Source organism: Ammodytes marinus (assembly GCF_949987685.1).
Source record: "Ammodytes marinus genome assembly, chromosome: 7".
Taxonomy (NCBI): domain Eukaryota; kingdom Metazoa; phylum Chordata; class Actinopteri; order Uranoscopiformes; family Ammodytidae; genus Ammodytes; species Ammodytes marinus.
The window spans coordinates 23721779-23747984 of NC_137211.1; the positions used below are offsets into that span (position 1 = coordinate 23721779).

The following is a 26206-nucleotide window of genomic DNA, read 5'->3' on the forward strand; positions in this document are numbered from 1 at the left end:
CATAACGTTTGGTCTTGACGTATGTTATGCGCCGGCTTCTGAGCCACTCCCTTTGTTCGCTGATTGGCTCGGTCAAAAATCTGCCAGCATAGAAATACCTGGATGTTTACTACATCCGTCCGGGATTTTTAGTGTTGGAAACAGCATCCTATTTAGGCAATTCTGACCCACAATCCAGCGCGCACCTGAAGTGACGTCACATCAACAGAGCCTCCATACGAAAACAAACAGGGATGCGATGGATATAGAAGCAGGAGGCAAGATCAAGGTACAATGTTATGATTAAAATATAGTATGCCTACTGCATCCTAACTACATTATTTTTATCGTCAGATGTAGAATAGAAAAAAGAAAGAATATGCTATTCGGAATGCAGGGTAACTTTTACTCTCTTTACGACTCTGGGAAATGCCTTGTTTTTACTCTTGATCTGAAATGCAAATTATTCAAATTTGAGGATACTTGGAGTCAGTGATTCGGGAGAATGCTTCTCGATAAACTATCAATTTGAATATCTCCTCGCGATCCGCTACGCGTGTGTGTGTTTGAAAAGACAGTGTTGATACACAGCCTAGGCTCTGTAAACGGGTATGTTGCTTGCTATGGTTGGCCCCCTTTGGTTTACAGAGCCTAGGCTGTGTATTGACACCAGCACGCACACACGGTATGGACGGACAGGTATCGAATCATGAGGAGATATACTGATTATGACAAGGTGATTTAGTCAACGAACACTTCAGAATTGCTGACTCACTTTTCAAGCATTGCATCAACTTTTGAAATTTGAATATTCCATTTAGTTTATCACAGAAAACCACACTACAGCTAGTCTACACTGATACTGGCAGATAGCAGAGACTATAGTTCAATCTCGGTTCAGACAGTTGACTATACTGTATAAAAGAAATTCAGACACACTTTGCTCGGTTTGGTTTACTGTTTTATTCGAATTTTGGTCAAAGCACAGTGATCCACAACAGGGAGTGTAGAAGAAGAAAATAGCTCTAATTCCAATATGAAATAAAGCGGTTATATTTCAAATGCAACAAGGCCTGGGAGTGTGGGTTCTACCAAGAACACTATGTAAAAAAATAAATAAGTGTCTCTAAAAGGCTCTGGAGTGTCTCAGTTTAAGATAAAACTGCTTTGGATACAGAAAAAAAAGGTCAAGTGTAACTTAGCAATTGAATTTCAATACGTTCTTCTCAAAATTTCTGAAACATTGGAGCTGAACTGGTGATTTCCTGAGAGAAGTCCAGCATTACATCATAGAGCCAGCCTGTTATGCTACTGCAGATAAAAGGCTGATCAGAGTCACAAGTTGGCGTTAAATTCTTGAAATGAGAGAAACAACTTTGTGTTACACGTTTCAACAAATGATCTAGTGGAAAAAAAGAGAAATGTTCAATCACTCCATATCAGAAAATAAAGAGCAGCAGCTGTGATGCTGAAGCATGTAGCCAGTGTGTGAAGTCCTGTTCGGTCTTGAGGACTAGGCGCTGATGTGCCCATGGCTTCCATAGGGACTTCAGGGATCCACAAAGGACACCATGATGTAGCGTGTGCCGGCGGTGGTGGGCAGGCCTTCGTGGTAGTGGGTGAGGCGGCCCGGGTGCATGATGGACCAGCCTTTACGAGGAGCGTCAACTGAGCAGTCGTAGCGGAGGAACCTGCATCCGCCACCCTGCAGTCACAACACAACACAAGCTTATTTCTCTTGACAACTAAAGGACCATGTTGTGCTCCTTTTAGCCAAGCTTGAATTACACACCGTTTTCTTAAGTAAGAAGCTTAGTGTCGGCTTAAAAAAAAAATGTAATGTAAAGTCTTTTTCGTCTTTTTTTTAAAAAAAGGCTTACGCAAGAGATAGACCTTTTTTTTTACTTTTTTCGAATAATGCAAACTCAGCACTTGGTCCTGGTTCGAATGCTGTCTTGATCATTTCAGTCCATTTACAGGATTTTAACAAAATTGAAACTTATTCATGCCTGCCATAATTGTAAAACTGTCTTTTACTTGAGGATTTAGAGTAGGCCTATAAGTAATTTCTAGTTAATGGCCTATAAACAAGCAAAACCACTGGTTTTGTCATAATTATCAATGATCACACATACTATATAATGCACAAGTTAAAAATGTAAATACTCAGAAGTGTTAGATTGAATGAATGCAACATTTAAAGAGGCTCCCTAGCTTCAGCCTTATTATATCATGCATAGAAGACAGCGGATGGAAGATTTGAAACCCCACAGATGTAGATGTACATGCCAGGAATATGATGGCATTCCACTTTGAATGATATGAGTCTGATTTCATGCTTTTTCAAACACTGTTTGAACTGCTGCTCTGTCTCTAGTCTGACAGGATGCTGCCTTTTTTTATCCTGCCAACGGGGGGGGCCAAAGTCCAACATGTTGAAAAGCAACACATCCTGGCTTCAAGTGAACGGTGTTTGATGCTTTGTGCCCCCAAAGGAGCCTTCAAGGCAGCGCTAGTTAAGGTTAGGGTTAGGGTTAAAGTTAGGGGATAGGGCCTTCCAGACAGCGCTGTCTTGAAGGCTCTGTTGAGGGCACAAAACACCATCGAGCCAAGTGAACAAACTGACAAACTCATAACTGTCTCATTCCAAAATGATCTGAACAGTATAATGCAAATTCAGATTTAAGGTAATTCAACGACCAGCTAATGGGATTTTATGTTGAGTAAATAACCTTTGGTGTTGCAACCTGCTGAAACACACTCACCTCGTAATCAGGGCCCCTTTGATTGAGTGCAATGTTAATAGTGAATGTGGAGGCGTCGTGGTGCGGTCTCAAAAATGGCTGCTCATCTGGCCTATATCTAACTATAAAGGCCAAGTCAAACAGAGCCTGCAAACACAGAGACAGAGAAGAGTCATGCAAGCATTCGCATAGAAACATCTTGCCACAGGCATAGAGCATGTACACGTGTAGGCTCCGGTACACCACCACCGTCACAGCTCCTGTCAATAAAGGAAAAGCATCAGCATCACCCGCTCCAGCATTCACTCCCACAGAGGGAGTAGAGAATCGGAGAGCGAGAGGATGCACACCACCTGCGACATCATGTCTTGCAGCTTCTAGTACCTTGTAGTCAACGTCCTTGCTGTTGAGAGCTATGTTAATAGTGAATGTGGAGGCATCGTGGTGAGGTCGGAGCAGGGGCTGCTCATCAGGTTTGTACCTCACCACAAAGTTCAAAGGAGAAGCACACTGATGAGAGAAGACATGTTGGTCAGCACAGCACACAGGAACCAATGAGAGGGCCGCGGCTGATGGCTTCTTCATAATATAGCACAATAGTAAATCAAGCCATAAAGGCTGATGGCTCTCTAGTCTTGACAATGTCTGTATATTTCTTCCTGTATTCCTTTTAAAACCCTAGTTTATATACACAGTCATGTTGCCTCAAATACTCACTGCATCAAATGTGGAATCATCCGCCGCTGAAAATAGTCCCGAACAAAAGCACTATTTCCTCCTGTTTGTTTAATAAAACAACAGTGGGTTCACTAAATGACTTCATTCTCATGTTTAACTTTAATGATGTTAAATTGACCATGTGAGCAATTCATTCCCTGCATTTCAGAACTACCCTTTACGAGCGACTGGCCTTTGCGCTGAACATGGCTTATCATTTGGGAATGGCCCATTATTTGAAAACCATTTTTATGTGAAGACATTTTTTCTTCAGGGAACACACTGTGGGCAAAGTAAGATCAACAAGGACAGTCAGTTTATAGCAGAAATCATGATTTTGGAAAGTTAAACTTCTTCTTCAACATTTTCAAACAAATATAAAAATATAAATAAAAATATTCAAAATTCAAAGGGGGGGGGGGGGGGGGGTAACTGAATTATTTTCATGTCATAGGAACGTGTGACAGAGTTGGTTTAGTCTTACCTTGGTGTAGTATCCTGGATACATTTTCTCTGTTATCGGTGCTATGTAGTCCAGCAGGAATTTTTGCCATTCCTTTTCAAAGTTGACTTGATTCATGTGGATGTCCACTGTGGGGACGTTCTCATAGCCACCTTGGATTCTTTTGTCCTAAAATAGGAAAATGAGTAATTAAACAGCAACAAAACAATAATATTAAATCAATCATTTTTTAAATTAGTTTTACAGATGATGAGAAACATTTACATAAGTCCTTTAGAATCTGCGCACATTTGCAAATCACAAGATGTTGGGAAAAACAAACAACACATGTGCATGATAACATACCACATTGCCTCCTCCTGACCACTGCCCAAAGTTTTCCATTTCTTCAACAATGTGGTCACAAGCAAGATCCGTAAAAACTGGGAACCAGTACACGTCAGGGCAAGGCTGGAGGAAGGAAGACATGGCACAATTTAACCATTGAGTGATGTTACCTACATTATAAACAATCCACTGTTGATATCATTCTTTCCATGCAATTTTCATGGGTGCAGTTCATGCGTGGGCTTAATCTGCCTGATGGTCAACCTGTGTTGCCACTCACCGTTTCAATCAGCTTGTTTTTCATGATGAGGGAGTAGTTCACATGAATGTAGCGCTCCTCCCAGTCCTGCAAGAAACACACACACAATACACTGAGTATGTCTCCCCATTGGACAGATATTAGTTATTACAGGTACATCACACAGCGCAGGGGACAATTCAAACCAATCACACACCAACACATTTGATAGAGCAGCAGCAAGAAATGTTTATTTTCAGGGGAGAAACTGCAGCCAAAAACAATGTGATCACAGTCTCACCACGGGGTTTTCAAAGATCTGCCACAGGTCATTGTGAAGATGTTCCGTCTGATAGTTTTCTGTTGACAGGATGCGGCCGAACGTGTGCATGTTGGACACAAACATGAAGACTCCCTGAGAGGAAAATTCACAAGACAATATTAGTGTTATGTAGTGTTATATGAAATACAAAATAATATATATTTTTTTAAATAAACAAAACATTAAATTAAACATCTAAAAAGTAGCAGAGGAGAAAAAATTATGATATAATTATTATTAAACCATCCTTTGCATGGTGTAGTTCATTGTTTCTATACAGTACACACACATGTAATATTAGTTATGGAAGTTCATTAGGTCAATGTGGAATCCCTCTTTCGTCTGTAACTGACCTTGATGCGCATGTTGTCGCAGAAGGCCATGTCAGGGTCTAAGTGGTGTGAGTCAAACAGATCATAGTCCTTGAGCTCTGATCGAAGGAGGCTGGCCTTCATCAGGAACACACTGGACACATATGGGACGTTCCACACACCCCTAGAGAACAAGACAGCCTTAGAAAATGTATACATACCAACAGCTTGATCTTAAATGAGGAAAAGCCCAAGACAGAAACATTTCCACCATATTTACCTACAAGCCTTTTTTAAGATTTAAAACAATTGGAAAGGTGTAGGAATTAAAAATCTTTAGCGAATATAAACACTATTTGTGTAAAAAGAGAAAGTATGCCATGACCAGACAGTGGAAAGAAACACTGATTATAATTGTGGAATTGAGAAAAATTATGTAGAAGGTAATTCCACATATATCATACACATCAGACACAGCGTACACATGTCAGTAATTGGATGGAACTTTTGGTGCAAATCAAAGATGTCTGCATGGCTATATCCATGACATAAAATCTGTTGTGGCTAAACACCCCTCTTCTGGGAACAACGTTTAAGCTTAACTTACAGTCTGCGTCCTTGAACTATGTCCACATAGTCCTCAGACCGGGCGTAGTAGCCGTCTGCACTGAGGGCTCCCCAGAAGTTGCTCCAGAGTCGACCCACCCGGGTGATCATAGGAGCAACAACAGGCCTGAGGAGCAAAAAATAAAATAGTGTTAATATAACTCTTGATCTGGCTGAGTAACCTAGCTCATGTAACTAAATTAGAGTAATAGAAATGAAATGATGTGCTTATAACAAGCTTCTTACCAATAACTAAATACTATTAAAAATATACTTGCAGGTTTTGTTCGATGAGAATTTTGAGCGTGTTCTCGTTCTTTAACACCACTTCAACGTCCACGCTGAAGAAATACTCGCAGTCCTCATCCATCCGGCACATGTCACTGAAAGGAAGGTAAGACATTGCATTGTTTCAGTGGACAGTGAATAAAGTGTTTCCCACAGAAAATGAGTATGGTGTCAAACTAATTCTCCTGCGACCTTTTTTCAAGTCAATATCAGCTAAGAAATTAATAAACACAGAACTCACAAGCCCATGTTGCGGTAGGTGGCTCCGTCCGGCTTGTCTTCTTCAGGCCCGACAACCTTGACATCCTGATAAACGCTCCCATGATCCTTCAGGAAAGAGCTGATCTGGCCCTGGTGATGAGCTTCCTGCAAGGGAGAGGAGAAATAAAGGAGTCACGTAGAGAAGAAATACATTTACCAGCATAAAACGTGTTATTATGGCGCATGTTTGTACAAGCAGGAGCCGTCTTTTCAATGGATGATAGTCACCTTGCTTTGGGTGGTGCAAACAAAAAGTGTAATGATGCCATTGACATTTGAACAAGCAAGTTGACGGTTCTTGTTTGCACTTAAATCAAATCACTGGATAGGTGATGATGTAATAACATGTGCGGTAACCCCTCGGCTATGATGGAACTTATAGTGTACTTTTTTTAATTGCCCTGTTTTTAAGGTGAAGTCATTCAGTTCATAAAAACACATTCGTTCAAATGTGAGGTTAACATTTATGTATGTAATGCACCTTGTTACCTTGCTGTAAATGAAGAGCTTGAGCTTGTTCTTGGGATACTGGAGATTCAGTAGGCGTTCAAAAAACACAGTGACAAACGGGGTGGGCTGCTGGATGAAGATGCCAATCACCACCAGTGGGTATTCGCTTTCCTGTTGGGGGGGAAAAAAACATGATTTGAGTTCCAAGAGAAAGGGCTCTTATTTGGCAACAACCGTTCCTGCTATTGAATGAGATGTACAGTAGCTGCGATCACCAAAGGCCTGTGAACGCACCTTAAGAGCTGTGAGGGGCCGGAGATTCTCGTTACACACTGTGCATCCGCCCTCGAACGTCCATGAGTTGGGGATGTAGTTTCCCAGGTAGTTGATCTGGAGCTGGAAAACAAATATGTGTTTGTTCACATTGGCACTGTGTGTTGTTGTAGTCTGTGGCTCTGGTTGCGTAGCAGGCTGCTGTCTGTCAATGACAGAGCAATGATGTTCCTGCTATATATAACTGTACTAACACAGTATCAAATTCAATGATTTAATTTACTATATAAAAAAAAAATCCATGTCAATGCAGCCAGAAAACAATCTTATGGGTGGGGTATGCCTGATGTACTGAGTTTTCTTAGAGGAAAGCAGTAAATATGTGTTATTTGATTTGGGTTGTAGTCATAGACAGTAATAAAGCAAGGTTTACCTGCTACTGAATCATATATTACAGAGACCAGCAGCACACTGACCGTCTGTATGCATGTTTAAGGCTGTTAACTTTTCCTGGTGGAATGAGCTCCCCCATTGACATCAGGAGAGTAGAAAGTCTGCACAAATTCCACTGTAGGCTAAAACACGTCTCTCCATACTGCAACTTGGCTAAGAATGTTATTCACATACATTTAGCACTTACATGTGGCACTTTGTAGTTTGGCTCTTTTGTAGCTAATGGCTATTACTTTTTGTACCCTCATAGTTGAATGCACTTATTGGAAGTCGCTTTGGATACATATCTTGGATGATACGTTGAGTCCGACACAGTGTCGGGGGAATCGAACAGTTTGCCTTATGTTCATGTGAAAACTATCTTGATTTTTCTAGCTGTTAAAGGACAGAGGGAGAAGACACTGTGGGAGTTTGCAAACCAGCAGTCAAAACAAGGAGCCTGTCCTGAGAAACATGGGACTGAAGCAAAGGTTTTAATGGAGCGTGTTTATTTCCATTACAGCTGCTCATTCAAAATGAAGCGGCCGCTGGCAAAGGAGTGTCAATTCATCTCCAAACGGTAACTCGCTCTGCTGCACACAGGTTTATATGTTGCTGTAAAAAGGACGCCTGATTTTATTTTAAGTTAATATGCAGAAGGTGAACCCATATCCAAAGTTCACATCCATGGATGTTCATGCCAATTATCTAATCTGAAAAGCTGAGAAAGAAATTGTTCCAAAACTTACACAATAACACTGAAAAAGATTTTAAAGATATATATTTTTTGGCATTTTTATGCTTTATTGATAGTGTAGAGACAGAGTTGAAATGGGGCAGAGAGGGGAGTGACATGCAGAGAACGACCGCGGGCTGGAATCGAACCCGGGTCCGCTGCTGGCCATGGGGGGGACGCCCTACCAACTGAGCTAAGGGCGCCCCCTTGAAAAAGATTTTACAATTGCTGGAGGTATATTGTTCCTTTTTTCCCTTAAAAAGTTTATATGACACAGGCGTAAAAACTTTTGTGGAATAAATAGCAAAGTGGCGAATAAAATAACATGACAGATTGTCCTGAATTACCCTGTCCAACAGCAGTGAGGTATTCAGAAAAAAAAATATTTAAGTGAGTTCTATTCAGACTTTAACATGCTGCTGTGTGATTGGTCAGTGTGGTTTAACGGGTCAATACCTTGGTTGGTCCGTTCCCATGAACAACGACTGGCAGGGTGTCATACAACACGTTTCTGGCTCGTACCCGATTGTCCTCAAACTTCAGCACCACCTCATCTGGAAACACACATACAAAAACACACACGCACACACACACACACACACACACACACACACACACACACACACACACACACACACACACACACACACACACACACACACACACACACCAGGTTCAGCCTTCACTTGTGATTGAAACTTAGTCAACTTTGAATCATGTTCCTTAAGTTTTGGAGACATAAGTATTTTATACAACTGTATTCATGGTGTGTCTTATTTGTTAACTTGACTAAATGCTGTTTTTAGTTTGATATCAAGGCCTGTCCAGATTATTCTCTTGTGTAAATGTGTCAATACCTCATTCAGCAGATATTCCTCAGAAAATGTGTGTCTGTGTGAGTGTGGGTGGTCAGTAGGGGCTCAACTCAAATCTTTGCCCCAGGGGCTTCTAATGGATTAGTTTGACCTGTGTGAGGGTATGGGCAGTACAACTAAATGGCCTGTCAAACACAGACTTGTTTAAAAATGCTTCCTCATTAACAATCTCTCTTTATGCTTGAATATTTATTTCCTCGATGTAAAGGTTGATTCAGCTATTCTGGAGAATGCTGATTGTCAAAATCACTTTTTGTCAAAATTCTTGAATATCTCCCTACTGCAAAAAAAATCCAGTGTTAATACACAGCCTGGGTACAACTCTGCAAACGGGCATCTTGCTAGCTACGGTGGGCCCCCTTTGTTGAAATATCCTTTGTTTACATACCCGTTTACAGAGCCTATAGGCTGTGTATTACAGCTGGATATTTTTTCAGTACACACACAGTAAGGACAGGTGGCAGATCATGAGGAGATATTCAGTGATATTGACAATAATTCCCCAAATTGGGGAATTGTTGTCTCCACCGTTATTTACAAAGAAAATGTTTAAATACATCAATAAGATTGTTGATTCCTTGTGCTACCAATGCCAATATTTAACATGTCTTTTTTCCACATCAAATCCTTAGTTTTTTACCCATTGGTCTTTCTACGTGTAAAATGGTTGATTGTTGCTTCTTTTCAATCAAGTGAAAAAGAGACCCGTCATGCTGCAGTATAGAGAAGAGATTCCAGGTGGTCCTGAGGGACTCCATTCATGGCCCTCTTTGACATGTCCTCCTCACAGACAACCCACACATTCCTCCCTCAGCCTCGGAGGAAGAGAATGCCTCAGACACACCGACAGATAAGCTCGTGTCTAAACGTGCAGCCCCGCCAAACTCCCTGACCGTAACCTCTTCAGAGCTGAAACCTCCGAGGTTCGGCCTTACTAGGACTACACTGTGAGCATGCATCAGTGGTGTAGGTAGGCCTATATAAACCGGGTTATTGATCAGACACTGGCAGAAATACGGTAATGGTCGGATGAGAAGAAGTCAACCACCGGTTTGCAACAAGTTGTAGCTTGCCAGATTTTCCATTGCATTGTGAGGACATCATGTTCATTACAGAAGCAGCCGCAAAATATACACAACGGCGTCATTGTTGAGGGGAAAAGCTTAAGTACACTGTGTAATAGTAGTTCAAGAGGCAAAGCCAGTCATTACCTTTTATATGAACACAATGACAGAAAACTTAAAATATTATCATTGTGAAAAAACTTAAATTATATATTTTTCTCTGTCAGTCAGAACTTGTTTAAAGAGGGAATTTGAGTGTCCAGGTTCAGTATGTTTTTGTTTGTACTGTATATGAATTCAAAGCTTAACAAACATGATTTTGCATATTTCTGCTTGGTCACAGCGTTGAATCACTGTATTACTATAATCACTATATATCTAATACTTATGCTTCAGTGAGGCAGGCTCACAGACACAATATGTTTCTTAATACTGTACTGTATGTATTGTGTTCCACCAAAATTACACTAAGTAATATTTTGAATCACTCTTGCTTCAAGCCGAATAGAGCAAAAATCCATCTGAAATAGTCCCAGTATAACCTGTCCACTATAGGCTACACTGGGTCCGGATGGCACAAAGCCCAATGCACTTCTGGATGACAAGAAACGTGCAATTTTGTTATTGGAAGGGTGCACTTAACATTTATGACACAACAGCCGAGAAGTAAAATAAACATTGTGTGTTGGAGGAAGGTATAAGACAGAGAAACTATCTTCAAAACAGACTCACCGAGGGCTCCGTGAAGGTTCTGGAACAATCTGCATTTATTGTCCAGCGTGATATTTATGGACTTCTAAAAAGAAAAAACAACATGGAAATACATAGTTTAGACTGCATATGTTGTCAATATAATGGCATACATTTGCAAATAAAAGCCACTATTTTTATTAATTTTCTTGCTTACTGTTTAACATCATCATCATTAAAATTCAACACTTCCTGAAGGTGTTTCAAATTAAAAGCCTACAAAGAACAAGGGGGAATATGCCCGCTGAGTTACTGGCATTTTTTTTATGTGAAACATCTGTGCAAAGAGTGCTGAGTATCAGTGGCAGCAGGTTAATAGCTCGAAAAACTGCAACATGGCAAATTTACAGGAAATAATTAGTAAAGTAGTAGTTGTACTCGTATCAATTAAAACAGAAGTAGATGAGAAAACAGGAAGACTTTCTTACTAAAATATGATGTCATATAGTACGTATAAAAACTGGAAAAAATAATTCAATTAAAACTCTGGAGTGTAGCAACTTGCAAGTCTTACTCTCTGTGCTGGATCAATGTAAATCTTGGTGAAGAACAGCTGGTCACTGTCATTGTCTTCTCCCGTCCAATTGGCAACCATCTTTTTAATGTTGGGCAGGTAACCAATGAAACCTGAGGCCAGAACAAACCCCAGAGGAAACACACAGGAAATGAGAAAATATGGCAGAGGTCTAGTCTTGTATATCAAACATTTCTTCCTTTCCGTTTTCATGAATCGGAACACTGTCATATTGTGTCAAAGAAGAGTGAGGTCCTCTGTTTCAAAGTGCCGTGACTACAGACTCCTGTTGTGTTTAAAGGCCTCAGCCGAGCACTTACTGCTGACTAAAGACCTGCTGTTATTCTGCTGTAAAAACAAATGGCCATACTCCTTCCTATACATCTGGTTATTAAAAGAGGACTATAGGTTTACAACCACTACCCAGGGCTTGTTAACATAAAGGTCTTAAGCGATGTGTATGGCAGTGTTACACAGTATGCTTTTTTGTGTTTTTGGCACATCACCACCACCTGTAGATCAATGGAATAGTGTGAAACCATTGGACTATGTATTGTGCCATGTTTTGAACATTACAGATCAGGCCAGACATTTGGCTAGCTAGGTGCATTATGCTGCATTTATCTGCTGTAATTGTTACAAGCCCAGGTCAAATATCAAATCTTAACAATACAAAATCCAGCCTTATAACAAATAATATTCATGTGGAGGGTTTTTCTCCCCTGTGCAGTTGTCTTGAAGGGACAAAACTATAGCATTGTGAGCATGTGGCCAGCTCTATCTATGTGACTATATTGTGTGTGTTAACGTACCCCCTGATCCCAGGAACCTGTTGCCCTCCCTGACGTGGGGGTGCTTGTCCTCCAGGTGTCTGTCGGGCCAGATCAGGCTCTCGGAGGAGAACACCACCTTGTGTTTAGTCTGCTGGAACTTCTTCAGCAGCTCTTTGGGACCCGAGGAGAAAACCACATCGTAGCTGTGTCAGACAGGGAGCAGAGGAAATAGAAAAAACCTTTTACTGCGCTGTGTGGCTCAGCCGTGTGAGAAGCCAGTGACGTGGTTAAAACCAATGAGAGGGGATGTCTTCATTTGATGCTGCCGTTTACTTTATTTGGAGAGTCAAGTTGCATGTGGTTGAGTTGACTGGCAATAAAGGAAAAAGCTTGAATGGAGAAAAATACATCACAAACTCTAAATATCAGTGTTTGCAAGTGTTTAAGAACCATATCAGTAGGTTTGGATGTTTAAGCTTTTTTCTTATAACTCCCATAAACTACGATTATTACCTCATAGCACTGTTAAAGGTGGAGTATGTGATTCTTTGAGAATGTTTGTTGCCTAGGCTTTTTACAGAGTCTAGGCTGTGTATTAACACCAGATTTTCCTTCAGAACTGAACTGACCATACTGAATCATTTTGTCATGGACCGAATCAGTAGCTTTGTGAACAATAGTCGGGTCCATTGACTGTTGTCAGGTTTGGTACCAAAACCAAAAACCTATGCTAGAGAAACTGCATAGAATAGCTGGCGGATGGACATTAACAAGAAATAGTTCCAGCACACATTTCCCTTTCATTTTACTTTTGTAAACACTATGACATGACAATCAGTGACCCTCAGAACTAATTGGTAGGAGTATTTTTTAACTTTGCATAGACTAGCTTTTTCCCTCCTGCTTCCAGTCTTTATGCTAAGTCTTCTTCCACGTTTTATTCAAAGTATTAATGATGTTATTCCCTCCTTTTATCTTAGTCATTTTCTTTTTGGTATATGTTGTCACAAAAAAACTTAGAGCGAGTCAAGTCCACTGAGAATAGCCTATGTGCGTACTAACTTCCAGTGCTCAAGCTGTAAAGATTGACACATTAGAGCTTGAGGTGGACGGCCAAGCCACGTCTTTATGTTTTGACAAGTTTACGAACTTTCTTCTGTCAAACAGTGTCACAGCTCTTGGCGACCAGATTTATTTTGTTATTTGTAATAGCTTTGTACTGAGTACACAGACTTGAGGTTCAGATCCATCTCACTCTTGTGAAGAAAGAAAATTGTGTATTTCCCAAAAACATTGAACAATTCCTTTGAATGACTGCAAGTCCAAGTGCAAAACAAACCCGCAGTGACACAGTATGACATACTAAAATTGTATCAACATGGTAAATATTCAGTCACTACCGGTACATACTCCTCGTGAGTATTGTTTCCTACATTCAATGAAACATGTGTATTGTACTGTTACATAGTAATGTAGCAAATACTTGATGCACATAGAGGTGCATAATACATAACAGTAACAAAAATAAGAGCTGATAAGTTAATACAAAAGGATAGGATAGGATAGGAACATACATCAGGTTTTATTTTTAAATAGTTCAGAAAAAGACTCCTTTAAGTATCAGGTTGTTACTCTGAAATCTGACACTGTGCCTGCGGTGAAGACACTCTACCTGTCAATGAAAAGGAGGATTTGGTCCTTAGTCTTCATGTCCTCCAGCGCTGCTTTAAGGAGTCTGACTTTCTGTCCTCCTCCTGGAGTCGTCATGTAGTCGCCTCCTGTCCATGTCTCTCCCTTACCAAGAACCTTAAAAATGACATACATACATCCATTAATTGCTATTTCAAATACTTTTTTGCCACTAAAATCAAAAAAGGCAATACTAAAAAGAAACTGGCTTAGCAGAAAGTCAAAAATGTCAAAACAAAGACAGGCAATTACCGGCAAAACTTTTTTTTTTTTTTTTTAAGAACAGATATATATATTCTGTCATGGCTATAAGAATTAATGCACATTGATCTTGCTGCAGGTGCTCACTCCTACCTTGACAGTATAGTTGAAGCGTTTTGCCGAACTCAAGAAACGCCTGAAGCCCTCAGTCTCTTCGGTTGCAACTGTCACAACTAGAAGTTTACCTGGGAGACACAACATTATAGAGGAATTCAGAAAGATTATACTGTAGACAGGTTTCTTTTCCTTTGCCTAAAGCATGCAGCGACCCAGTGGTAGCCTGCTGCCATAACTGACAGTTTCTGTCATATATGTGATTGAGTGTGCACAATGGGAGTGTTGTCATGCAGTCAATCACCCAGGCTAAAAATAAAATTGGAAATGTTTAGCTTTAACTAATCTATTCATAAACAAAGTCCCTGTATCTATAACTATGTACCGTCCCACCAATCAGAGAAATCCATTTGGAAACAGACCTACACAAAATATTAAAATTAATCAAATTAACAGAAGTGAAGTGACTGGCTTTTGGATGGTTATACAGCCTTGCCTTGGGCCCCTGTTGCCCCAAAGACTTCAGGGGCCAAAAATGGCTGATTAAAAATAATAAAGTATAATGCTTTCATATCTGCACCTACATGTTGAGATTTTGTTTAAGGCACTCGTAATAACTGCACGTTTTTAGTTTGATGTTATCATTTTATTGTTGTTGTAATGGGTTGCAAATGGCTATTTACTGCAGAGAGAAATTTGATTTTACAATATATTTGTGTCATACCAGCTCATGTGTTACAGGTTACCAACACAGTCTAGTATCAGCAAATATCCTCTGGTTCTGAAATGGTTTTAGTTAAGCTATATGTACACATATCTGGTCATTATCTTATCTTATTACTTTTTCCCATCCATGATACATGAGAAGCCATGGAACGCATATTGGTGTATGGGGAAAGTAGCCTACAAGCACCTGTGTGTTTACACAATAAACCAACCATATCTGGTAAGAAAGGGGTCACATTTGATTTGTTCATTGTTGCTCTGGTGAAAGGAATTCATTTCAGAAGAAGGAAGGAAATTTGAATCACATGGCACACTGAAAAACAGATCTAAACTTCCCTCATCGCTTTTGTACTGAAGTCTTATCTCTTTGAACTAGATGTGAAAGCATCTTCAGTTTTCAAAAGAAAGGATAGTGTTTCAATGTCGTCTGGTTTCAAGTGTCCTCTGCTTTATTGCTGTCCTGTTTGTTCGCCCCGCCTCCATTCAATTCTAGAAGATTCCCGAAAATCCAATCTTTTTCCCAAGAAAAATTCCTATGATTTCAAAGGCTGTGTAAGGTGTACACTACATGGTTTTGGCATTGTAGGCAGGAAAATAAATCCAAACTCATTGAGACTGAAAGAAAGTCAACATTTTTGTTCTAATTTGGCACATAACAGAATTCACTCAAAATCATCTACAGACTACACATGTTCATGTTGCATACCTACCTGCTGTTGTGGGAGAGGGATATATTTTACCAAAGTAAAAGCAGAAGTGCAAAAGTTTGAATATACTGTTACCAAGAAAAAAACTCCTGCAACCTTATTTAAGTTAACTTAAAAGTGAAAGTACTATTTACTTATAAGTACTTATTATTATAAATGATACAGTAACATGTAAGATGAACTTTAATTTGTTATGCTGTAATGGAGCTATTTTTTATTCATGCTGGATGGTTTAATTTACTTCACAACATGTAGCCTGTTGTATTTGATAGGTTCATTATAGGTTCTTCAGCGAAGTAACGGACACTCCGTATAGGAGTAGGAAGTAGGCCTAGCCTATGCCTACAATGGTTGTGCAGTAGACGTACAAAGTAGTCTAAATCAAAATGTTTGTTGTATTCAAATACTATACAATGCTGCTGTAAGTGTGCTTAGCCTATTTCCACCAGACCACCACTGTCTGCAGGATGTAGTTTACATGAATGGCAGCGTCCACGTCAGCGGCATGAAGTCCCCCTCATTCAGTAGGCTACCGAGCTACGTGCAGATTTCTCTCTCATATAAAACTCCTTTCACTCCACTGTTAACAAATTTGCTTTTGCCGGAAAACCAACATACACAACGTTACTTAGCAAATGGAGTTTGTGGATTGTTAAAACTACTATCCGGCGTGAATGCAGCGAGAAACGCCTGTAAACCATGCTGTAAACACAATCTCAGCATCTGAGTCCGTTACTGCTGTAGGAAACACGCAGTGCGCAGGGGGAGCGCTTTCGTGCACGGATTAGTTACTTATGTTAGTCGATAGAGAGGTTATTTGACTCCAGCTAAGGGGGACAACATGAGCTTTGCCTAAACTGCAACCCCACATAGCTACTGACTTCATCAAACGCCATTATTATCTCCAGAGAGAGAGAGAGTGGAGGAGCACGGTGTTTATCTACAGTCAGTCTGCAGACATGCCAGCACTCCATACCGGTGGGACTTACCATCGGGGATACGCTTCTCTTCACAGCTGGTCAGAGGGAAAAGTAGACAGGCAACAATCCCTGGGAACAATAAAAAGTACCGAGGTCTCATTTTTGGAAAAGTTAAAAAATCTTTTCACTAGTCCCTGTGTAAACCTATATAGCCTAACTGCTGCAGGCTATACACTTTTCCAGCCGATCCCGTCCGAGTGAAGGAACTTCGCAGGACTGCGCTAACTCTACCAGCACCGCCCTCCTCTCTCCCTGTCTCGCTCTCTCTACCCCTCCCAAACTGTCTGTCTGCCTCTCTCTACCCGTCACTGTCTCTGTCTCACACATAGCCTACTCCTTGTCTGTCTGCCTGCCTGTCTGTCTCTGTCCCTCAATCTGTCTTTCTATAGTATAGACTACAGTAGGCTATACAACAACAACAACAACAACAACAACAATAATAGTTGTTGTTGTTGTTGTTGTTGTTGTTGTTGTTGTTATTATTATTATTATTATTATTATTATTATTATTATTATTATTATTATTATTGTTGTTGTTGTTATTATTATTAGGCTAGTACAACAATCGTTTACGCGTTTCCAGTAAACTGTTTTGTAAGGTTTGAGATATTTCTAACTCCCGGGCCGGCCCATGTTGTAAAACTGCAACGCCCACTTCCATCCTTGGTGGAAAAAAAGCCGAATATAATAGCCCAGCTGTTCTGAGGACATGAGAACTCGCACGTAGCCTGAACTGCCTGAAATCTATGTGGGTAGCCTATATTTGCAATTATTGAGTAGCCATAAAATGTCTAAATCCACAAACTATGAAATGAAGTAGAAAACCATTGCACAAAGACAGGATAATGTGGATATTTCATATAGGCCTATTATTCAGGGTTATTCAATAGCCTATACTTTATTGTGCGTGTAAACTAAATCTCCTGTTTGCTATTAAACAAATCACCAACTTAATTTACAAAAAAGTCAATAGATCTAAACATCTTTACAATTAATCCAATACCCAATTGACATGTAGGCTAATAAACTTGAAGCTATTGGAGCCTTTTCACTCTCCCTGGGCAGTTAGGCTACTTAATCCAGCATGTATTTGGTCGTTTGATTTCATAATAAGCCTATACATTATCCACCAAGAGAAGAGTAGCTTATTTCATGTTTTTATGAACAAATTACATTTTATTTTATCAATCTGTATAAACAGCGCTGTTTAATATCGAACTGCAATGAAATGTTATGAAAAAAATGCCACATCACTAAAAATGCACATTTTGTTTATTGATGGAGTTATGTGGTTAGAGACACAGTAGCCTATACTAAATACTACAACATTTTAGAGAGTAGAAGGACTCATAGTCTCCGACATTGTATTTTTCACGTTTTTTTCAGTAGGCCATTATAGCTTACAGTAAAAATATAGGCCGGTTTCTATATTTTGTTGTATAAACAGTGTCTTTGAATGTGTTAGCCTATTTTGCAATAGAGAACATACAGTCCTAAAAAAAAATCCTGATAATAATAAAAATGTTCAGACAATGTATTAAACAATAAAGCTAAAAAACGCTATTTGAACAATATAATTTAAATGTATTTAGGCTAATTGATTTAGTTTAATTCAAGCATTTTTATGTACAAATGAATTACACACGACCCCCTTCAATACATGTAGCCTACGTCTTCAGTTTTTATTTTCTACTTTCCTTGCTTTAGTTAAAATCATAGATAGTATATAAAATTAAGTTAAAATAAATAAATAAATAAATAAGTGTTTTGCGACACTTCCTGTTTCTGTCGTGACGTTTTACTTTACGACAGTTGTGAAAAACCTGAAGTGTCAACCGCTGTCTGCAGAGTTATTTTGGACAGGACGTGTTGTTTTGAACGAAAAGGCAAACGAAAAAAGAAATGACCTGAGCTACTGCAACTCGACGACGATCACACGGACCCGCTGAAGAATGTGACAACAAACACAATGCGAGAAACAACGACATATTTTCGTTTAGCGTTCGTCCACTCCGCTAGCCCCCCTCGCTAAGCTAACTTAGCCAGAAGCTAGCGGAGCCAGTTTGTCCGCTTTCAGCCACAAGGAACATGTTATGAGCTCGCGACACCCATGTGACAACCTTTAATACTCTTCAACCCGAGCACCCTGGGTGTTAGACGCCGACTCGAGGCTTGGCTCCCGACATTTAAACGCACAATGTGGCTACAGCAGAGACTAAAGGGGCTTCCAGGTTTGTTGTCCAGCAGCTGGGCTAGGAGACTCCTGATAGGGCTGCTTGTCTTCCTGATATTCTACTGGTACATGGGAGGACGCAGGTGGACGCTGTTCAGCGGCTCGGCCATGCCCGGCGGAGCGGCAGGACAGTGCCTGCTGGCAGAAATCCACAGGTGGAGCTCTCTGGTGGACCGAGGAGAGGGGATATACAGCACGCCTCTGGAGCAACAGGATACACCTTTCGTATCAGGTAACTGAAGTATTTGTGGAGGACAATAAACTCGACCAGAAAATAGTGCAACGTAGCATTTCTACAACATAATGTTTTTTTTCTGCACAGGTTTTGGATATAGACATTTTTTCCATTTGAAGAAAAATACTACGTACACTCTTAAAAAATAATTTGTCATGTTTTTAAGAACAAAATGTATCATAAATAAGACATAAAGACAATTAACATCGTATGAAAAAATCCCTCTGTAATAACCCTCAGAGTAGTGCTAAGAATCATCATGCAAGTCTGCAAGTAAAAGTGCAAATGCCAAACTGCAAAAATACTCCGGTGGTGCAAGTAAAAGACCTGCATTGAAAACGGTACCTAAGTGAATGTATGAAATATAATCAGGAAAATATTCTTAAAGTATTCAAAGTAAAAGTACTCAATGCAGATGTGACTGATCTACTATACAATATTAGTACTCATGCATTAATGTACAAACAAGGTTTGTGTATTACTATTTATATATTTATTTAATCACAAAGTACTTGAGTAAATGTACTTACAAGTTACATTCAACCACTGCAGGTAACGGCCATATTCTGATGGACATGGACTCTAACAAACTGTGGGTGGCGTCCTCGTCTCAGCCCGGCTCTGCTCCGGTTCATCAGACTGAATACTCCCCCAGAGTGGGAGTCCACCTGGAGGGGAAGAGGGCCGAGGCTGGGGCCACCATGCTGTGGTTCAGGAAAGGAGCCGTGCTGTCTGTCCGCTGTGCCTCACTACAGTCAGCCCGGGAATGTGTCACCATCAGAGAAGAGTTCATCGCACACAGGAGCAGACCCAACGTCTATCTCCAGAGAATCCACATCAACAACCCCTCCGACAGGGCCGTCTCCCTGGACGTTTCCTCAGACAATCCCTCCTTTGGAAGCAAGTTCTCCACCAGCTTTGAGAAGCTGGAGGACAAAGACATAGTGCTGTCCTCTGGCAGAGTGCCTGTGGAGAATAACCGCATGGTGCTGGTGGTGGTGGTCACCAAGAAGCTGAACAGCAGGATCCAGGTCTCTGCTAAGTCTGAGCACAAAGACAACGTGCTGGCAGTGGTGTGGACCTCAGAGCCCATCGAGTCCTCCAAGCTGGAGGAGACCTTCTCTGTCCTCAGAGACGGAGCCAAGAAGGAGCTAGGAGAGCTGCTGAGGGCCAGCGTGGACGAGCTGGTCATGGATCACCAGCAGGCCTGGATGGACCTCTTCATTTCAGGTGAGCTCAGGTTGAAGAAGCAGCTGGTTCTGGGTTTTAAAGCGGCATATACTCAGGTTTTCAGAGAATGAACTCCACTATTTATCAATCCCATATGCAGAAAAGTAAACTAACCGAAGTCTAAAATACTATAGCGTAGCATATCATACCGTAGAAAGAGGTCATTAAATCAACTTCAAAAATACCAATAGACTAATGTGTGCTTTGGAGGCCAAAGTTCAAAATCTGATTTTAAATGTCATTCTTATTATACTATAAACAAACACTATGACCCAGATTGATATTGACTCTAAAGGCACTCATCATGGTAAATTGCACCCCTGTAGACCATAAAATGAAATCCAGAGAGATTTTATGGTGGATCGTGAACGCTCATGTGGTCTCTTAGTGTTTCTGGTTGGTTTGTAATCACTCTACAGCCTGTAAAGATGGCTTCTGCCCTCTTTCTATCCTCTTATCATTTTACATTTTTAGTCAGCTGCAGCCTCTTTACATTCTCCCTGTTTCTCTGTCCTCACTAATGCATTCTTTATTTCTCCCTTCTGTCTCACCTCTCCTCATCCTTTCCAAATGTATCAAATATTTAAAAATCTGACAGTGCATGAAACACATTACTTGCATAGCGTTTATTAAAGCAATACACAACAGCAATGAACGTGTTTTCATTTGCATGCTTTTACATGAAAAATAACGGAATAATGTGAGCACCAAAACTAACGCTTTATTTATGAGTGGTAATAAAGGCGCAACACACAGGAAAACGAAATAAAGGAACCATAGCTGAAAGCTCTGAAAAAGCTAGTGCATTGAGTACACTACTTGCCAGGCTTTTCTGATGCTGTTCTTCTTCTTCTTCTTCTTCTTCTTCTTCTCTGTCCATCCAGGTGTAGAAATGCGTAAGATCACAGACTCCCACACGCCGTCCAGCCGCACGGTGAACACCACCCTGTACTACACCCTGTCCTCCTCCGTGGCCCCTCTGCTGGACCGACGGCTGGGCAGTGAGGACCGCGCCCGCCTGGAGTCCAGCCTCAACTACGCAGACCACTGCTTCAGCGGGCACGCCACCATGCACGCAGAGAACCTGTGGCCCGAGCGCGTCAGCAGCACGGCACAGATCCTACAGCTGGTCACTCTGTGGACGCTCACGCTGCAGAAGAGAGGCTGCAAGGTGCTGGTGTCTGCCGGAGCTCACGGCACTATGCAGGGCATGGTGCTCAGCTTCGGAGGCCTCCAGTTCACAGAGAACCACCTCCAGTTCCAGGCCGACCCGGACGTGCTGCACAACAGCTACGCCCTGAGAGGCATCCACTACAACCAGGACCTGATAAACCTGGCCGTGCTGCTGGACGTGGTGGGGAAGCCTTTCCTCCACGTGTCCGTCAAGCAGCAGGAGAAGCCGGTGAAGCTGTACGCGTGTGAGGCCGGCTGTCTCAACGAGCCCGTGGAGCTGACGTCAGAGATCAAAGGCCACACCTTCCCTGTGATGGTGACCCAGCCCATCACCCCTCTGCTGTACATCTCCACAGACCTGCGCCACCTTCAGGACCTGCGCCACACGCTGCACGTCAAGGCCATCCTAGCCCACGAGGAGCACATGGCCAACAGGTACCCCGGCCTGCCCTTCCTCTTCTGGTTCAGCGTGGCCTCGCTCATAACGCTCTTCCATCTGTTCCTCTTCAAGCTCATATACAACGAGTACTGTGGGCCCGGCGCTAAGCCCCTCTTCAGGAGCAAGGTATAAACAGAGGTGGTAGAAAAAACCTAACTGGAAACAATGAACTGCAAACTGATCTGCTCAATTATTATTATTTTTACTTTTGTGTGAGTGTGGTGACAAAGATTTCCTCTCCCTCCGAACACTGTCTTTGTGGGTTGATTTCTCAGTTTTGACTTTCACCTTCTCTGTGAGTGAATTTCCTTCCCCCATCTCACGTGGTACATGTCTGGAGCGGGCTGGCATAATGGCCTTACACACCTCCCCTTCCCTATTCCCCTTTCACTTAAGGTGATTCCACCGTTTTTGTTCTGAGTTGAATGAGTTCTGTGTTGATGAAGTTTTTAATACAGCTGTTTCATCTATGAGACTGTGAGCGATGTTAAAAGCACCAGTAGAATAGTAGCCTTCAGGCAGGATCACAGACCTTAAAGTTACAGTTTAGCGTTTGGTCTATGGCGTCGTTTTAGCACAGCACCTGTTCCACTGCACTCTATGTCCGTTGTAATTGGAATGTAAAGCATTTGTTGATCGCAATGGAAAAAAACCAAGCACAAGGGTTATTGTGTCTCCTGAATTAGGAGGCTATACTTTACTTTAGCAAAGGAACATTTTCCAAGGTGTAATAGGTTTATGTCCTTCTTTAAGGAAGCAAGTAGTTTTCATCCATGTCATTGTAGAGTAAAGGTCACTTTACAGAGACTTGTTTGAGTTGGGTAATCCATTCCAGTGGACAGCATGTCTGCTTTTATTTTTGTAAAAAATGTTGTTAAGTAAGGTAGGTGTTGGACTTTTCAGTTCAAACCTGCACTCATAACATTTAAAGGTACCCTGTGGCGTTTCTTTTTTGTTGCTGCTAGTGGCGCTATGCAGCTATGTTTCAGAGTGGCTCCCCACACATGATAAATATATGATCCCCACTAGTCAATAGTTTGACGCACTAATGCTCCAAACAGAGTGTGGAAACAAAGTTGAGGAAAAAAAGGCTTCAAGCCAGCATAGATATAAACAATCCTAAATGTGTGTACTGCTAGGAAACACAACATTTGGCCAAAGTTTGTTTACTAGAAACTTCCGCCGGGTACCTATATTTTAACCAAAATAAGTGCAGCTTTTGTGCCCACTGTGAATCATGACCTAACTAAAAGTTTTGTACTGAATGAATGGAAACCATTGACTCCCTTAAGGATATAAAATACTACAGCGTGCCTGGGCAAGCATGTTTACATTGCAGTACGTCACACAAACCTGATCTGTATTAAATGAGCCATACCAGGGATTAGTAGCATTATTTGAGGAGGCTCAATTCAAGATGTTTAGATAATCTGTTAGATAAACTGATGGTTTGATTCCAACAGGACTGCTTGTGTTTTTGGTCTGTCCAAAGCTACCATGGATAAAAGTCACGTTGGAAAAAGTCTTATTGTTCCTTTTAGATGATTGTCACGGATCAACTCAAAGCTAAATTATCCTGCAAATGACAGATGCCAAAATTAGACGACAGTAAGTTGGTGCTTAAAGTCCATTACGTCTGTTGTCATGTAAATCGGCTACTTGTTTACAGATGTCCTTTACCAATAGACATGATGACACTTCCAGAGAGTTGTGCTGCAGGCTTATTGTTCGTCTCTGATCAGCATGGACTGTGTGCTCACTTTGCCAGAAGTCTCTTATCTGCTTTTGCTTTTTGTTTTTCTCTCTCTTCTGCTTTTTGATGATGTTTTATATGAAATCACTCAATTAAATTAACAAGAAATCTATGGGTTGGCTTTGGCTCTTTACTACTGACCTGTCTGACCCCTGTGTGCCTCAGTCACACACCCCTCCCTCACCCCTCAGCATGTCTGTATATGTTTCTATTTCCCTTGGGAGGCGCTGTGGAGGGCTTGTTCTCCATTCTAATCATCCGCTCTGAATTCACCAGGTCGCCAGCAAAAGTGAGGATGGCGGCAATGACCACGGGAGTGCTGCTTGAACTCTGCAGCGCTATGCCAACGTGTAGTGCTTCTGCTTAAACTTTGGCTGCATGGGAGATGCTAACAGCTAACAGATCCAACCCCATGAGAAGACGTAGAGGAATGTAGGTTAAACCTGGGCCTCTACCTGGCTTTAAGACCAAACAGAGGGATAATTGTCGCAACTGATTCATCTTTAGAGAATATTACATAAAGTTATTGATTATAATATTGTTTCAGATACATTTAAAATTTTCAGTCTAGAGTGCAAACAGCATTTAAGAAAACATTTGGACAGCAAGTCGACTTCAACATGATTCCCTGTTACACAATTTTTTAACTAGAAATTCTTACAAGGAAAAAACACCTGAGTGAATTATTCCGTAATTTAATGTAATGTAATGTTCCTTTGAAACTGAGCACAATTTAAAAGTGCTCTACATTACGTCTTCAGCATTGTGGAAGTCACAATGGACCGTTTTAAAAAGTGGGGGAGGAAAATCGATGTAGCATAATCAGAGATAACGTTTTTTTCCCCCATAAACATTCTTCCTACTCAAAACCTAACCCCTGCATTACCCACAATTCAACTAGACCACCAACAGTTTGTTTTGGCTATTGTAACCTGGAGGCTGTAACAGAGATACGCAGCGGGCTGCACAAAATCTGGTAAACACTTGATTCATATTCCACACCAATAGATTGTTTTCATCGTCAAACCTGTTGCTTTGAGCCTCTACCGACCATCACGTGAGGACATTGAAGGCTTTATACTTTTTAAAAACATAGACAGTAGAAGTCTTCAGCACATTAGGCTCAACTTGTAACCATAACTTTCCCCAAAATATATCTATCCAACCCCTAAAACTTAACTAGTTGGTAGTAATGGGTGGATTTTCTTTTTTTTACATACAAGACTTCATCTATAGCCTTCTAGCAGCTCTGTGAGTCTGTACTGCCACATGGTAATATGCTCACAAAGATGAGTTTACCGTGCTGACCATCTAAGATTTTGGTGCCTACATAATGCTTTCTTTGCACATGCCGAAGCCAAGCTCCGATACACTGCTCTTTGGAGTTTGGTTTGTAGATAAATGAGACAATCTCAGTGATCACAAGTAGTTTTCAGTTCATTTACTAAGAGGGCTCAGTTTGCTTGAAACAAACACTATTTGTACAAAGGCGAAAGTATTTCTCGCAGAGAGGGACGAGGCAGTTTCTTTATCTTTCATTTATTACCAATCTGTGTCTTCAGCGCTGCCTCCTGAGTTATTTTCAAAGCTTTCCCACACCCCGCAGCAGGTTCTTTGAACTTTTCATACTTTCATCCATATCTGTCAATAGGATCATTTGAACTGTATATTAACGTTCTGCTAATGCTTCAACCATCAATAAATCTTCAAACCAAATACAAAACAACCGTTCTTCTCTGCTGGAGTGAACAGGACAAGGTGTCTTGAAGCGGCCTTAGGCAAATTAAAACATTATGAACCAAACCAGTAACGTGCAGGAAGGTTTTTAACCCAAACGTTACCACAGACATGTATTTTTAGAGACACTTTCTGACTAGGAGCTAAGGTTGTGTGTCCACTCCAGTGTCTCTTTAAAACTCAGTTGTGCTTTACTAAATGTTTTTACTAAACGGATCAATCTGCCCACTGTGAATTGAATTTGTCAAATTAGATGTGTGTATATATAAAGTACATAATTAATGTCTGCCTTTCTTTACTGGCTGCTCACCTTGTCTGTCAGTTGAAAAGTATACCACTTTTTATTCTGAAGGATTCAATTCTACTTCATTATATAACATACTTCTAAGATACAAATACATTTATGAAATATTAATCAGGTACAATGTGTTAAAGCTTTTATGTTGTTTATAATTGTCATATTTGATTTACAAGATGTTTCTGATGCAGCATATTTGAAAAATTGTTTGAAGATAAGTTTTTTTTTCTCTTTTTATTTCCTGTGAACTACTGAGTGCCTTAATGAAGAAGGATGTTAATTTATTGATCTCATGGCCGACCGTTAGCTATTATCAGAGTTGATTGTAATTGAATGGTCATGTAAAATTCATGTAATTTCATTTTGTATGGGGCAAATAAATTAGTGAATTACTTTGAGATAATGTGTAATTGGTTTGTCTGACATTTTTTTTTCCATAGGTTTATTTTTGGGGGATATAGAGCAGCGATATGTTTTTCTCATTAAGATGTATGGAACCTGGGGCGCCCTTAGCTCAGTTGGTAGGGCATCCCCCCCCCCGGGCCGGGCCCAGCAGCAGATTCCTGCC

At 40.8% G+C, this 26206-nt stretch overlaps 2 protein-coding genes across 3 annotated transcripts; one reads left to right on the forward strand and one right to left on the reverse strand.

Annotated features, from left to right (window-relative positions):
* Positions 1-927: 927 nt before the first annotated feature.
* plod1a (procollagen-lysine, 2-oxoglutarate 5-dioxygenase 1a) lies at positions 928-16848 on the reverse strand. 2 transcript variants are annotated; one of them, XM_080031752.1, is made up of 19 exons: positions 16550-16848; positions 14167-14258; positions 13796-13929; positions 12163-12326; positions 11351-11463; positions 10819-10882; positions 8604-8701; positions 7001-7102; positions 6746-6877; positions 6237-6361; positions 5986-6090; positions 5709-5834; positions 5144-5285; positions 4770-4883; positions 4511-4576; positions 4249-4353; positions 3925-4071; positions 2745-2870; positions 928-1684 (listed from the first exon to the last, which is right to left on the reverse strand). In XM_080031752.1, exons 1-19 carry the CDS (start codon positions 16638-16640, stop codon positions 1529-1531), a joined length of 2202 nt encoding a protein of 733 aa, XP_079887878.1. In that variant the 5' UTR covers positions 16641-16848; the 3' UTR covers positions 928-1528. The 2 variants fall into 2 exon arrangements, with proteins under 2 accessions (XP_079887878.1, XP_079887879.1); XM_080031753.1 differs by lacking the exon at positions 2745-2870 and adding an exon at positions 3108-3233.
* Positions 16849-18375: 1527 nt separating this feature from the next.
* kiaa2013 (KIAA2013 ortholog) lies at positions 18376-26028 on the forward strand. The gene is made up of 4 exons (XM_080030394.1): positions 18376-19005; positions 19561-20238; positions 21123-21976; positions 23880-26028. The coding sequence occupies exons 1-4, from the start codon at positions 18738-18740 to the stop codon at positions 23928-23930; spliced, it is 1851 nt and encodes a 616-aa protein (XP_079886520.1). The 5' UTR covers positions 18376-18737; the 3' UTR covers positions 23931-26028.
* The last annotated feature ends 178 nt before the right edge of the window (positions 26029-26206 follow it).

What these genes read in the sequence shown, in the direction of transcription:
- plod1a (XM_080031752.1), bottom strand. Translation starts at nt 16,640, where the DNA reads ATGAGACCTCGGTACTTTTTATTGTTCCCAGGGATTGTTGCCTGTCTA. An exon ending in GAACCTTCACGGAGCCCTCG is followed by an intron (nt 8,702 to 10,818) that starts GTGAGTCTGTTT and finishes GTGTGTTTCCAG; the next exon opens with ATGAGGTGGTGCTGAAGTTT. An exon ending in GGCCCCTCACAGCTCTTAAG is followed by an intron (nt 6,878 to 7,000) that starts GTGCGTTCACAG and finishes CCCCCCCAACAG; the next exon opens with GAAAGCGAATACCCACTGGT.
- kiaa2013 (XM_080030394.1), top strand. Translation starts at nt 18,738, where the DNA reads ATGTGGCTACAGCAGAGACTAAAGGGGCTTCCAGGTTTGTTGTCCAGC. An exon ending in GATGGACCTCTTCATTTCAG is followed by an intron (nt 20,239 to 21,122) that starts GTGAGCTCAGGT and finishes CTGTCCATCCAG; the next exon opens with GTGTAGAAATGCGTAAGATC. An exon ending in AGCCCCTCTTCAGGAGCAAG is followed by an intron (nt 21,977 to 23,879) that starts GTATAAACAGAG and finishes TGAATTCACCAG; the next exon opens with GTCGCCAGCAAAAGTGAGGA.